Source organism: Siphateles boraxobius, unplaced genomic scaffold (assembly GCF_051911475.1).
Source record: "Siphateles boraxobius isolate OS27281-9 unplaced genomic scaffold, OSU_SipBor_1 7, whole genome shotgun sequence".
Taxonomy (NCBI): Eukaryota; Metazoa; Chordata; class Actinopteri; order Cypriniformes; family Leuciscidae; genus Siphateles; species Siphateles boraxobius.
Window position 1 is genome coordinate 21,978,231 of NW_027509197.1, and position 13,268 is coordinate 21,991,498.

The window sequence follows — 13,268 nt, forward strand, 5'->3', positions numbered from 1 at the left end:
AACCATTCACATATGTGCATGCACACAATTGGCAAAACATAACACACAAAGGTTCAAAATAAAGTTTAAAGAGATAAATAAAAGCAAGGTCAACATTTTGCAAGCATTTTGCACCGCAAAGGTTAGAGTGTACACTGAGCTGAATGTCAAGATCAATATATGGCAAGATTACTGCTGAAATAGGATTTAACAGAAGATTATATATATATATAGATTAAAGTACTAATTCAACATCAGTTACCATTGCTATACAGCAGAAGAAATTTAATAGCCTGGAATCTTATTCCAAAGATCGTCTCTCAAATTCTCTATTTAAATGATGTAGTCTGTCCAGAACGCTAAAACACACCGAGCAGAATACTTTCCAAGATTAATCTCCTCCTTAGTATCAGTTCAATTAAATGTTTTTAAAGTAGGGTGTGATTTTAGAATGCCATTTTCAGAATGGTGCTAATGCTTTTCCACTTATGGACTCCATCTAATGGTTTGATGAATGCAATTTGCTTTCCTTTTGACCAAGAAGGTCTATAATAATCTGGAGAAAGCCATCCATTAGCACTCCCATTCGTCTTGGCTGGAACGAGGCCCCCGTTTCACACTTTTAAAGGTAGGGTATACAGTTTTGGAGAGGCTAGCAATAGCAAGCTAGCTTTGAAAGCATAGGATCCAACCCTTCCTTTAGAGTGCTCTCCAAAGCTGCACCTCCTCCAAAACAAATAAACGCACACAGCAGAGTCTGCAAAGCGTCATGAGACGAGAGATGGTAAAAAATTTTAACGTAAACAACTTACAGAGCTCTTATTTGTACCACCTGACTGCTGCAGATTTATTTTGCCGTTCATACTGAAATAGAAATGCACAAATTCGAGTCTGAGGACGTGAACAGCTCTGGGTACGTCACGGGTTGTCATCTCGTAATCACGGTTATGACATCTTGTGAACCCAGCATAAGCTCATTGTTTTGGTTTAAGAGGTTTTGGTTTTCGATTTCCAGTATATCCGGGATATCCTAACCCTAACCAGTATAACTTTTTATGATGCTTGCAACAATTTTTACACATAAGTTTGAATATAAGATGATTTTTAACCAGCCAAACCTTGACCCCATGGTGATGACATTTCCTAGTAAGTAAGGAAGATGAAATTGGTCATATCAAAATACTTTTTTTTTTACAATTTTGATTTCACAGGTCTTTAAAACACTGGATTAAACCTCAGATATCAAGAACACAAAAATAGTTAAATATAACAAGCTCTACTTAAAGGGGTGGTTCAGGATTTTGGACATCGGACCTCATTTCCAAGTTAGCCTGGGTGTTGTTTATCAGTGGAGACAGTTTTCAAAGATTTTCATCCAGTCCTTCCAGTTGCATAGTTCGCCGGTGCTAGGCTAGCGTGAGTCAACGATATCTACTAGCCTGCCATTAAAAACAGTTTTACCCACTCCACAGTACACCAAAAGCAAATCAATTATAACGCCAGACTATCGATCTAAATGTCTTTTGAGAGAATAATGTTAGAAATCAAACTACTCCTGCATCTCAATGATCGCATTACATTTACAGGAACTAGTTTCTCAGCAGTGGCGGAATTTTACTTTGCTCCGGTTAGTAGTACTGCGCCAAAAAGAAAACACAGAACAGAAGCGCACTACAGTCGGGACATCGAGCTAGATAGTAGTAGCCTTGAACAACGATATTGAAACATTGGATTGTAAACAAAGGAATTGGCAACATGGTGATTCGGTGTGCATTTCGAAATTGTAAAAAAATAAACCAAATAGAGGGTCACCAAAAAGTTTCCACAAATTTCCATTGAGAGATCCAGAAAGGATTCAACTGTGGCTTCTTGCTGCTGGCTTGGACAACAAGACACCAGCAGAGACTCTACTAAAGTAAAGTTTGTAGTGATAATTTTAGACCAGACGACTTTGAAGAACCCTGTAATCGAAACAGTCACAAGTCAATGACAAGGAATGTAGTTCCAGCCGTCTTTCCAGATGCACCAACAGCTACAGATGAACAGGTAATAACTTTTGTAAGGCTTGCGTGATTGTCATGTGGATCGGCTCTCTCGGTTGCCTAGGTAACTTAATATCACTCCGCCGCTGCTGTAGACTGTGCTAATAAATACAGGGAACAAACTATAACTATTACAATGTGATGAAAGGGTAGTTTGTTTTCTAAAATCATTCTCTCAACAGACATTTACATAAATAGTCTGGCATTGTAATTTATTTGCCTTTGGTGTACTGTGGAGTGGGTAAAACTGTTTTTAATGGCAGGCTAGTAGATACCGTTGACTCACGCTAGCCTAGCACCGGCGAACTATGCAACTGGAAGGACTGGATGAAAATTTTTGAAAACTGTCTCCACTGATAAATAACACCCAGGCTAACTTGGAAATGAGGTCCGATGTCCAAAATCCTGAACCACCCCTTTAAAAATATATAATTTCATACTAAATAGGAGCAGTATCATTCTCTCTCTCCCACTCTTCTTCCAGGGATGTGGAAATGGATGAGATTTGAGAGTCAGACAAAGCGGAAATTGCTCCTGGAAATAGCAGTAATTAAGATTCCAGGATCAATAACCTCTGCCTTAGATGTTGAATCCTTCCCATTACTCTTAACACTAATAATTTCAGTCTGAACACACATGTCCAGGTGTGTAAACATGAAAGACAGATCTAGATGAGGTGTGAACTACCAATGTTGATAGAAGTAAATCCATTTCGCAAGCTTAATTATGTGTATGTATGTGTGTGTGTGTGTGTGTGTGTGTGTGTGTGTGTGTGTGTGTGTGTGTGTGTGTGTGTGTGTGTGTGTGTGTGTGTGTGTGTGTGTGTGTGTGTGTGAGAGAGACCGTCTCTCTCTGAATAACCCCATGCTGGACATCTTTGGTTATTGTTATCCAGCGGCACAGCTAAAATGGCAAACATAACAGCTGGCATCCATTGATTTCAACATCAGGCCTCGAGTGGCCACCCTGTTTCATTGTTTTTCTTTCCATGGCACAATTTGAGGAGTCGTTAGAACGCTGCTCGTTAGAATGTTCAGAACACCATGGCTTCAATCCCGTCAACTCCTCTGTGAGCCTGACTCAAATGAACGGTAATTTGTGACTGTTTTTGGAATGATCACAAAAAATGTATTCTGCTATCCTCACTGTAATTTGCATGAATTACCGACTCCTTTGCTTTCAGCTCAGGTCATTTTCCACTAATTTATAGAGGCGGATATACGTCAGGAGTAGAGATGCAGACGCTAGAATCTACAATGAATTCAAAGGAATTTCATTTCAGAAACATTCAATAACATTTTTGAGCCTCAACGTTGTTTTTGCTTAAATAAAAAGGCTAATCTTGCATTTTACTCTCTTGTAAGAGAGTTTGATTTTCATCAAAATTATATTCATTTACTTCTGTCTGGCAAAAGAATATGTCACTAATTAGCATCGCCAATTTGGTGACCAGGTAGTTTTTGTTTTAAATATTTTAAAATGAGCCAACACTTAAGGCCATTCACATGCAGCACATTTACAAAAGTGAAGCATTATTGGCATAGATGTAATTTTCATGCTTGTAGTCATTCTCCCTGCCATGCTCTCAAAGCTTTGCAGTCTGGCACATTTGTGTAGCGTTTGCATCACAAAAATCCATTTTACATTAGTTAAGTAAGTATTGTTCAGGCAAACAGTCTATAGTAGGCATACATAACATCTGCTAATGCTAGTCATTCCAAAATTTCACCTAGGTCAACTTTGCACCAAACTAACTAACTATATGTTTAAATTATAGGTATTTGCTATGCCTTCCAAGACTTTTAGAAAACAGATTACAGATTAAACAAATACCTACATGCTGAGTACTAGTCATTAAAATATAAACTAAACAGTGAATGAATTCGATTTCAAGATGATATTCTTAATGTCTAAAAGAACATTAGCATGTGGAATAGCAAAAAAATGGCATGTTCTCCTTAACACACATGAAGAACTGAAGGCCTATTGGGGTCTAAATAAAGCCAATAATAATAAAAAAAGATTCAGGGTTACTGGACATCAACGATCAACGCTCTGTCTGTGCTAGTCACAATATCACCCCTCTGGTAAACACACATACTACTTACTACCATGCCCCAATCACACACATGCCTACAATAGCCACACGTGAAGCACACTTACACATACACACGTTCACACTCACACACACCAACACCTCAGGAGCACAGAACGTGGCACTACGAGCGTGAGGCTACTTCTACTGCAGCATGCAACCCCCAAAACCAACACACCCACACACACACAGATTCAAACGCTGAAGCACATGAGCCACAGGCTTGGTGCGTGTGGGTGGTTTTAAGGGTCTGGACACATTCTTACCATTGTCCAACAGGTAAAAAACCGGACTGTAGTGGCAGGACCGGAGGTTGGACACAGGTTCCCCTGTGCCTCGAGGGTCATTATGGAGGGAAGGGGAGTAGGGTGCTGGAAATCAAAGATCACACAGTCATTGTCACATTCTAGGCTAAATCACATATAGCCAAACAGCTTGTTACTATAGGACATCAAATCTAATTTGAGAAATCTTATAGACATGCCCTTGGTAGAATTTACTGAGGAGCACCAGATGTGTTTTCATATGCAGATGTTTCAGCGCACACAAGTCTTCCTCAGTTGTAGAACGGTGGAGATTCCCACTGCATTTAACCTCATCACACATGATGAATTCATAAGACCCACCGCAGGTGTCGACCTGACGACATAAATCATGATTGCTGTGTGAATTGAGACCAAACTGCTGAAGGTAAAGATGAAAAAACAGTGTTGTGAGAGTCTGACAAGCATATCGCAGGCCTCCTGGTTATTCTACTTTTACATTAATGGCCTTCCTCGGTCCTTTCTTGAACCATTTGCCCTCCCTGTCCGAAAGCTTCACATTGCTCTCTTCTGATTCTTGCCTTTCAGAGGTCTAAACCTCAGAAGATTCCACAGTGTTTCACCCATCTGTGCTATGGCATCAGCTTGTAAATTTTCTCAAATCTAGGTAAATTATTTTGCAATGCAAACATATTAGCATACTAAAATCCGACACATCAGAGCTGCCTTAAACCAGTCCTCGCTTCAGTTTCCTGTCAGCTGTGTGCGAGAATCAACAACCACTAGACAAAACGAATAACCTGTTAACTCTGCCACCGGGGGCAACATGTCATCACAAATTTAACATTAAAATGTGTGTTATGTAGCACAAATCAAATACTAATTTAGAATTTCACCATTTTTATCCATCATTCAATAGCATTCAAGTTTTGGAGTCAATAAGACTGTTTTGGAAGAAATTAAAGGTAGAGTAGGCAACTTCATAGAGGCTAGCAATAGCAAGCTATCTTTGAAAGCATAAGATCCCACCGTTCCTTCACAGTGCTCTCCAAAGCCACATCTCCTCCAAAACACATGAACACACACAGCCAGAGCAGAGTCTGCCAAGTGTCACGAGAGACAGCTTTAAATGACCTCATATCTCAAAGCACATAACATTACAATAATAATAAATGTAAAGAACTTAAAGAGCACAACGTCATGGGTTGTCATCTCTTAATTATGCTAATTATGACATGGCGTGAATGCGCTCGTTGTTTTGGATCATGAAGAACTGTAAAAGGTGGCTGCTGTTTGTTTGCATAGCCTCATGGAACACGCTGATGACGCGTGATGTCTGCGTGAGCAGGGTGTGCAGACATGCAATGATTGCTCGACAGTTTTTAGTCCTAAGACTTCCACAGAAGATTACCATTTCTATTATTGATTGCAATGAGGACATAAATAAAATTTCAACAAACAGTGTAACTAACAGTGTTCATTAAAAACATTGCCTACCCTACATTAAATACTTAACAAGAATGCATTAAATTGATCAGTATAAAGACATTTAAAGTCAAGTGACAGTAAAGACATTTATCCTGATACAAAATATTTCTATTTCAAATTAATAACGCTCTTCAAACTTTCGATTCATTACAAAATCCTGAAAAATTTATAATAATAAGAAATGTTTCCTGAGCACCAAAATCATCATATTAGAATGATTCCTGAAGGATCATGTGACACCGAAGACTGGAGCAATGATGCTGAAAATTCAGCTTTGCCATCACAGGAATAAATTACATTTTATAATATATTAAATATTAAAATAGAAATTTTTAAAAATATTTCACAATATTACTGTTTTTACTGTATTTTTAATCCAATAAATGCAGCTTTGGTGAGCATAAGAGATCTCTTTCAAAAACATGAAATACATATTATCGACCATTTTCAACATTATTTTCACAAATGTAATTCCTGTGCCATTTATCCACTGTAGCTATGAAGCTGAAGCTGATAATTGTGGTTTGGAACAGAGTAGCTGACTGGTCTAAGATGATTATTACTGGTTAAACAGCTACCCTACATAAAACCAGCTTAACCACCTAAATGGCAAAATTATCCCACCAAATTAAGAGCTAGAAGCAAGTTCCAAAATACAGTGATATCAAGGTTTAGACTGAAAATGACAATAAAATCATCTTTTATCAGGAGGATAGATGTTTTGAATATTTCATGATGATATAACACATTAAGTAAAGCTTTTGTGGTCTGGAAGGGATTTAATGCACACTCATTGCTGCAGGTTAGACAGAAACAATAAGCTCATCAGAAAAACGAAAAACAAATTAAAGATTTTTGTCCTTTCACATCCACTTTCTTCTGCTCTTATTTATTCCTTTCATTCCACAATTTTATTTTATTGTAACTAAAAAAAAATCTTTGCTGTTCACAGTCAATGGCTGACATTTCGGCTTATTAACCACCTGGCAAAGTGCCATAATCAAAAGGCCTCAGCACCCCACCTCAACCCTGCGGACAAAAACAAAACCCGCACAAACAACAACGACTACGACTAGACAGATAACATTTATAAGAACTTCAAAATGGAGAGTGGCCAATTACTGGACCTGATGGAGAGCAGGGTAGACCAAAAAACAGAGAGGAGATGTGGTTGAGGTCAGAGATGATATGAATAAGTGCAAATAAATAAGATGTGATATGAGTTAGTGAAAAACTGAATGATAAAAAAATCTAAAGATAATATTAGGACATCAACCTTTTACAGAAAAAGTAATTATATTAGCAATCAAAGCAGGGGGTAATTGTTTGTCAGCTGAGGTGAAGTTGGCACAGGAAGTGCTTGTAATGGTAATGGGTTTGTGCCCCTGAGCAAACACAGGAAAAACAGCAGCAGAAACATCTGTGCAATCTTGAGTTCATTCATTATTCATCTCTTCTGGCTTATTGCTACTTTTCAAAAAAGCACACACATCTAAAAGCTGAGACAGAAGTAATAACAAATAAAAATGGACGAATAACAACAGTGTCATCAACATTTATTTGACACAGCCATTTTCCATCTGACAATGTAGCACAACGAATAGTTTTGATATGCAATATAACAGCCTTTTGCCTATAACCTCTAACTAGGCCAGTGTAAGGCAAATATTAATAGAGGAACTGGGTCCCTGAACCCTGTTTTTTTTTTTTTAGGGTAATTTTTTACAACAGTGTCAATTAAGAGCTTCTGATGAAATATGAGATGTGTAATGTGTGAAGAAAACAGAAAAATCAAGATAAATATATATATTTTTTATTATTATATTTAACATTATTGTGTCATTTTTAATCAGCTATAATTGTCAGATTATGCAAAAAGTCCACCACAGAATGCTATTAAACACAATACTGTACATGATTATGCAATTCTACTGTGATGCACAGTATTTTGGACATTGTTATTAGTGACTAGTGTTTGTTTTCTAAAAGTTCACTATAGTGTTTGTTTGTGTCCATATTAAAACAATTCCCAGACACATTTACATGCACCAAATACCAACAGGAATGCAATGAAATCTACTCCCTCAAACACAAATAAATAATGTTTTTTTCCATCATATTCTCCCTCATCATCATCATTATTTATATTTTCTCTACTAGTCCTTCAAACACTCTTTTTATGCTTCAATGGCTGATGCCCAGAATCTCAGTCCATTTTTTGTTCAGAATTCCCCAGCCAATCGTAAAAAGCCATTTCTTGACTCCTGTCATAATAGCTGCTTCCACAAAAACACATCTGAATTACTCAGCAGCGGGAAGCCAATGCAACAAATCCCACAGAAGAAAACACCCAAAGGATACAGTTCTGAAAGCCAGTTCTTCATCACAGAACATTCTAGAGAAAAATCACACGTGACTCCTATATGCTTCACTACAGACTTGAGATCTTAAAAGGAACAGTTTATACAAACACGACAATATTGTTGTATGAAAATGAGCACAGTGAAAATTCCACAAAATGTCTTCTATTTTGGTTTCACAGAAGAAAGAAATTCATACAGGTTGAGGTTAGGTTAAACAATAACCTATAATTTTCTCTTTTAGGTGAACTCCTTTAAATGCTTGATACACAGCCACATTTCAGAAGTAAACCTCATGTCTCCTCTCGATCTCTAAAATTACTAATGTCAAGCTACAGCCCTCAGCTCGCCTTCCCAAGTGACTTCCATCTTTCAGGCTGCCTGCTGAGCTGAGAACTGGGAAAACAAGCAGAGGCTGCACTGAGACATGAGAGTGAACAGAGAGAGAGAGAAAAAAAGACAGCACATTTTGTATTCTTGAGACAACGCAAAAAGTGTGCCTCTGATATTTCAAACAACAAAAACTTTAAAAAAAGACAATGCAATATTTCTTCCCCTGAGAAATCAAAGATTTACTGAAATACTTCTTCCAAATTAAGAGCTCTATTTAGATCCTCAAGGACAAGCACCGTTGTTGTCATCATGTTCAACCCACTGAGACGATGCAAACATTGAGTAAAGCTCTGTAAGCATTATCATACTCTCATAAAAATTCTGCACAGGTTATTATAGCTTTAAAGACAAAAGGAGAAAAAAAACACACTGGAAGTAAGAGAGAGGAGGAAAGAGCCTCCAGGGACCGAAGAGTGCTGTGGGGAAACTGAAATAAGGACAGAAGAGAAAAAAAATAGGTTTGAAGGTTTTTGTGACCATAATTTTACCGTTTTTTGTCAGTAAAGCTGAAAAGTGTGATTTTTTTAATTGGAATTTAAAAAAATAATGACTTTCTTAAAACAGGTTTCTCAAACACACTCTCTGTCATAGTTTCCAGTGGTGACTATCAAAGATAGACTGATGGTTATGTGTGGTTGTAGTGGTCAAACATGGGTGTGACTATCAGAACTAGCAGTAGGGGTGATAGGGTGTTCGGCTATGGCTGCATTTTATTGAACATACTGACATACAATATACCAAGCACTTATTCTGTGCACTATGTACTCTACCATCTAGTGTATGAATTTTATACGATTATTTGGTTATATAGCATCAGAGTCTGGTAGAGTCTGGTCAGAAGTAGGAGTAGCTGTGATTATCTTATTATTGAGTTGTTTTGGGTATGTCAGGATTTTTCCTGCATTGAAAATATTTTTTGAGGCTGCCAAAATGAATCTTTGTCCAGCCAAAGGTTTATTTGATCATTTAATGTGATGATACCTGCCGCTTTGTACTGGTACCTGCTGATGGCCGGCTGCTTTAAAACACTCCTGTAAGTGTTTGTGTAGGCGGCCTGTGAAGAGTTCCTATTTACAAATTTGAATTGGAGTTGCAAATCTGTTGATCGTGTGAACGCAATGGCCAATCAGATCTTCATTGATTATAACGGGAGTTTTGCAAGAGTGCAACTGACAGCTTCATTGATCACAATGGCAGTGATCTTTGCTCGATTTCTATATTTTTCATGCTGCTAACTACAACTTGAAAAGTTACAGGATTGACAACCATATTTAAATCCGTAATTGACAGTGATATCCATAGCAAAGGACGGAACAAAACAATCTGATACTGTATGTCAAATGATCTGTGCATAAAGTCTTGGAGTGTAAATTCAATTAATAGACCAGCCACTTGTTCAATGTGTAACTTTGTGGTTCATTTTATTATTAACTTTCACTGAGATACTTTTTATATATACATGTACAGATTTTAAAATAAATATTTAAGTATATAAATATAAATAGATTTAAATATAGGTATATATTTAAAATAAAAATAGTTCTAAGCACTTTATCTTATGATCTATCCTGACAGTGAGTATTTTTTTATTTAATGATTAAATAAGTTAATATTACGACTGTTTCTTTGCATTTATTTCAGATTTTTTGTCAGTAATGGCCTCGCAGTTCACATGGGTAGGGTACTATGTACAGTGTGTGTGGATGCCATGTTTGTCCGCCATCATCAAAGACCATTTTTGATCCAGTAATTGAGGTAGGTGTGGTCATGAGTGGGTGTTTGTGACAAAACATGGGTGTGCCTATCAAATGTAAACGTATGTGTGATTATTAAAAGTAGTGAGAATATCAGAGGTGGGTGTGGTTACCTGAGGTGGGTGACTTGCTCCTCTCTAGGTCCAAAGACACCTGATTATCAGAAAGCTCCGTAAGGCCTGCCATGGAGGAACATGGAAGGCACGGTAAGAGGACGCAGATAATAATACCACTAGTTTCCATTATCACCAAACACATCTGCATGCATCAAACCACCAGGACAAACAATGTGGTCTGAGACACTATCATGATCCTGGAGCGATTCAAGGAAGATGTGTATACATCTTCATAACATACAGTTTTTAAACTATAAACTAGGTGTACATACTTTTTTAGCCATGACGTAGTTGTTTTACTCTTGTCTGCTGTGAACATGAACTGTTCAACCATATATTTACAGGTATATTAACTCCAGAATCAAACATGTACACCAACACCACCAACAATTCCATGCATGTGTATGTATGCATGAGAGAGAAAGAAGAAACAAAATTGTATTGATGTTACTCAAGGCACGCCGGTAAATTATAAGGCCTGCACTGCATCAATATCAATCAGTTCATGAGAGTGTTAGCAAAAGTCTATGGTTACCTATGTAACCCTCGTTCCCTGAGTAGGGAACGGAGACGTTACGTCGGATGACGACGAATGGGGTTTCGCTTAGAAAGCCTATCAACTTCGAGTATAACAAAACGAGCCAATGGCAAAGAAATGCCATGGGTCTGCGGAATTTGCATGGCGTAACTCCGCCCTACCTCGTGGGTATAAAAGGAGAAAGCTGGCAACATGCAGATATGTTTCTTCGCTGAGGAGCCAAGACTGAGCTCAGGCGATCCCCGCGGTACAGCGGAGAGTGGCAGGCAGACGTAACGTCTCCGTTCCCTAATTAGGGAACGAGGGTTACATACGTAACCATAGACGTTCCCTTTCGTTGTCACTCCAAGTTACGTCGGATGACGACGAATGGGGTTACCAGTCTAATCACGCCACCTTCTCAGCTGTCTTCCAGTGCCCTGCGTAAATCGAGATCCCTGTCGAGACTGGACGGAGGACTCCATTTAACACAGGAATACCAAGGTACACTGGGAAGCATATCCCAAGCTAGGGGAAGTATGCAATTAATGCCAGCCCGGAGGGGGGGGGGGAACTTAGAGAATACACATATGACCCGAAGGAACATATGGAGAACACTGGGGTATCCAGCCGCAGGTGGAATATTTCAACCCCAGGGGTGGCAAGGTGGCTTGCCAAGGGAAAGACACATGCTCAGAGAGGCTTACATTGGAAATACACATGTGGGGGTTGCTCAGGGGAGGGACCATGCACACGGGAGGCACCTAGCCGACGCGCAGGTAATAGACACTGGCGCCAACGTCAGGAGTGCTGGAGGAACTCAGGGCTTTCGGGGAAGCTCACCTGAGGAGAATATCGCACGTATCCAGTCCGTGGAGTGGAATGGCGAGCAAGCGAAGACACCTGAGTGGGTCCAGTACTAGCTGGTTGAAGCGAGTACATGAGAGGACACTGGCTCCACTCGGAGATTGTAGAATCTGGCGAATGTGTTAGGTGTCGCCGAGCCTGCAGCTCTGCAGATGTCTGTTAGCGAGGCGCCATGCGCTAGAGCCCAAGAGGATGCCACACTCCGGGTGGAGTGGGCAGTCACACCAAGGGGGCACGGTCGACCTTGCTGCTGGTATGCCAAAGCAATGGCGTCCACTATCCAGTGAGACAACCTTTGCTTGGAGAGAGCCTTTCCCTTCAGCTTCCCACCATAACAGACAAAGAGCTGGTCTGAGGTCCTGAAACACTGCGTCCTGTCTACATAGGCGCGGAGAGCGCGTACTGGACAGAGCAGTGCCAAGGCTGGGTCTGCCTCCTCCGGGGGCAGCGCTTGCAGGTTCACCACCTGGTCCCGGAAGGGAGTGGTAGGAACCTTGGGCACATATCCAGGCCGGGGTCTCAGGATCACGTGAGAGTAAGCCGGCCCGAATTCCAGGCACGCTTCGTCAACGGAGAATGCGTAAAGGTCCCCTACCCTCTTGATGGAGGCCAGTGCAACCAGGAGCGCTGTCTTCATAGACAGGAATTTAAGCTCGACTGATTGCAGGGGCTCAAATGGAGCACTCTTCAGGGCAGTTAGAACCACTGAGAGGTCCCAAGAGGGAACGAGAGGAGGGCGAGGCGGATTTAGTGTCCTCGCTCCTCTCAGGAACCTGATGACCAGGTCGTGCTTCCCCACCGACTTACCTTCGATGAGGTCATGGAGTGCGGCAATAGTGGCAACATAGACCTTCAGGGTGGAGGGAGACAGCCTTCGCTCATGCTCCTGTTGAAGGAAGGAAAGCACAACAATGATCGAGCATCTCTGGGGGTCTTCTCGGTGAGAAGAGCACCAGCTGATGAAGAGGTTCTTCTTCAATGCATAGACGTGTCTCGTGGACGACGCCCTAGCGGAAGTGATGGTAGCCACCACCGCTGGTGGTAGGGTACTCAAACCTGCCTCGTCCCATCGAGGAGCCACACGTGGAGGTTCCAGAGATCGGGACGAGGGTGCCATAGGGTGCCCCGTCCCTGAGAAAGAAGGTTCTTCCTCAGAGGGATCGGCCAGGGAGGTGCTGTCGCGAGGAGTACTAGTTCGGGGAACCAGGTCCGGTTGGGCCAGTAAGAGGCAACCAGGATGACCTGCTCCTCGTCCTCCTTGACCTTGCGCAAGGTCTGCGCAAGAAGGCTCACTGGGGGAAACGCATACTTGCGGCCCTGCGGCCAGCTGTGCGCCAGAGCATCCGTGGCGAGCGTGCCCTCGGTCAGGGAATAAAACTGGGCGCAATGGGATG

General features: G+C 40.6%; 1 protein-coding gene across 10 annotated transcripts in view; it reads right to left on the reverse strand.

The window, feature by feature from the left end:
• Positions 1-13,268, reverse strand: part of stxbp5l (syntaxin binding protein 5L) — a 196,220-nt gene that overhangs the window by 25,426 nt on the left and 157,526 nt on the right. For 6 of the 10 annotated variants that reach the window (XM_077216031.1, XM_077216035.1, XM_077216033.1 and 3 more), the window contains one exon: positions 10,488-10,553. In XM_077216031.1, coding sequence (XP_077072146.1) covers positions 10,488-10,553 — 66 coding nt within the window. Of the gene's footprint in view, positions 1-4,382; positions 4,488-10,487; positions 10,554-13,268 lie in introns of all 10 variants that reach the window. The other 4 variants (XM_077216026.1, XM_077216028.1, XM_077216027.1 and 1 more) reach the window with 1 other exon arrangement.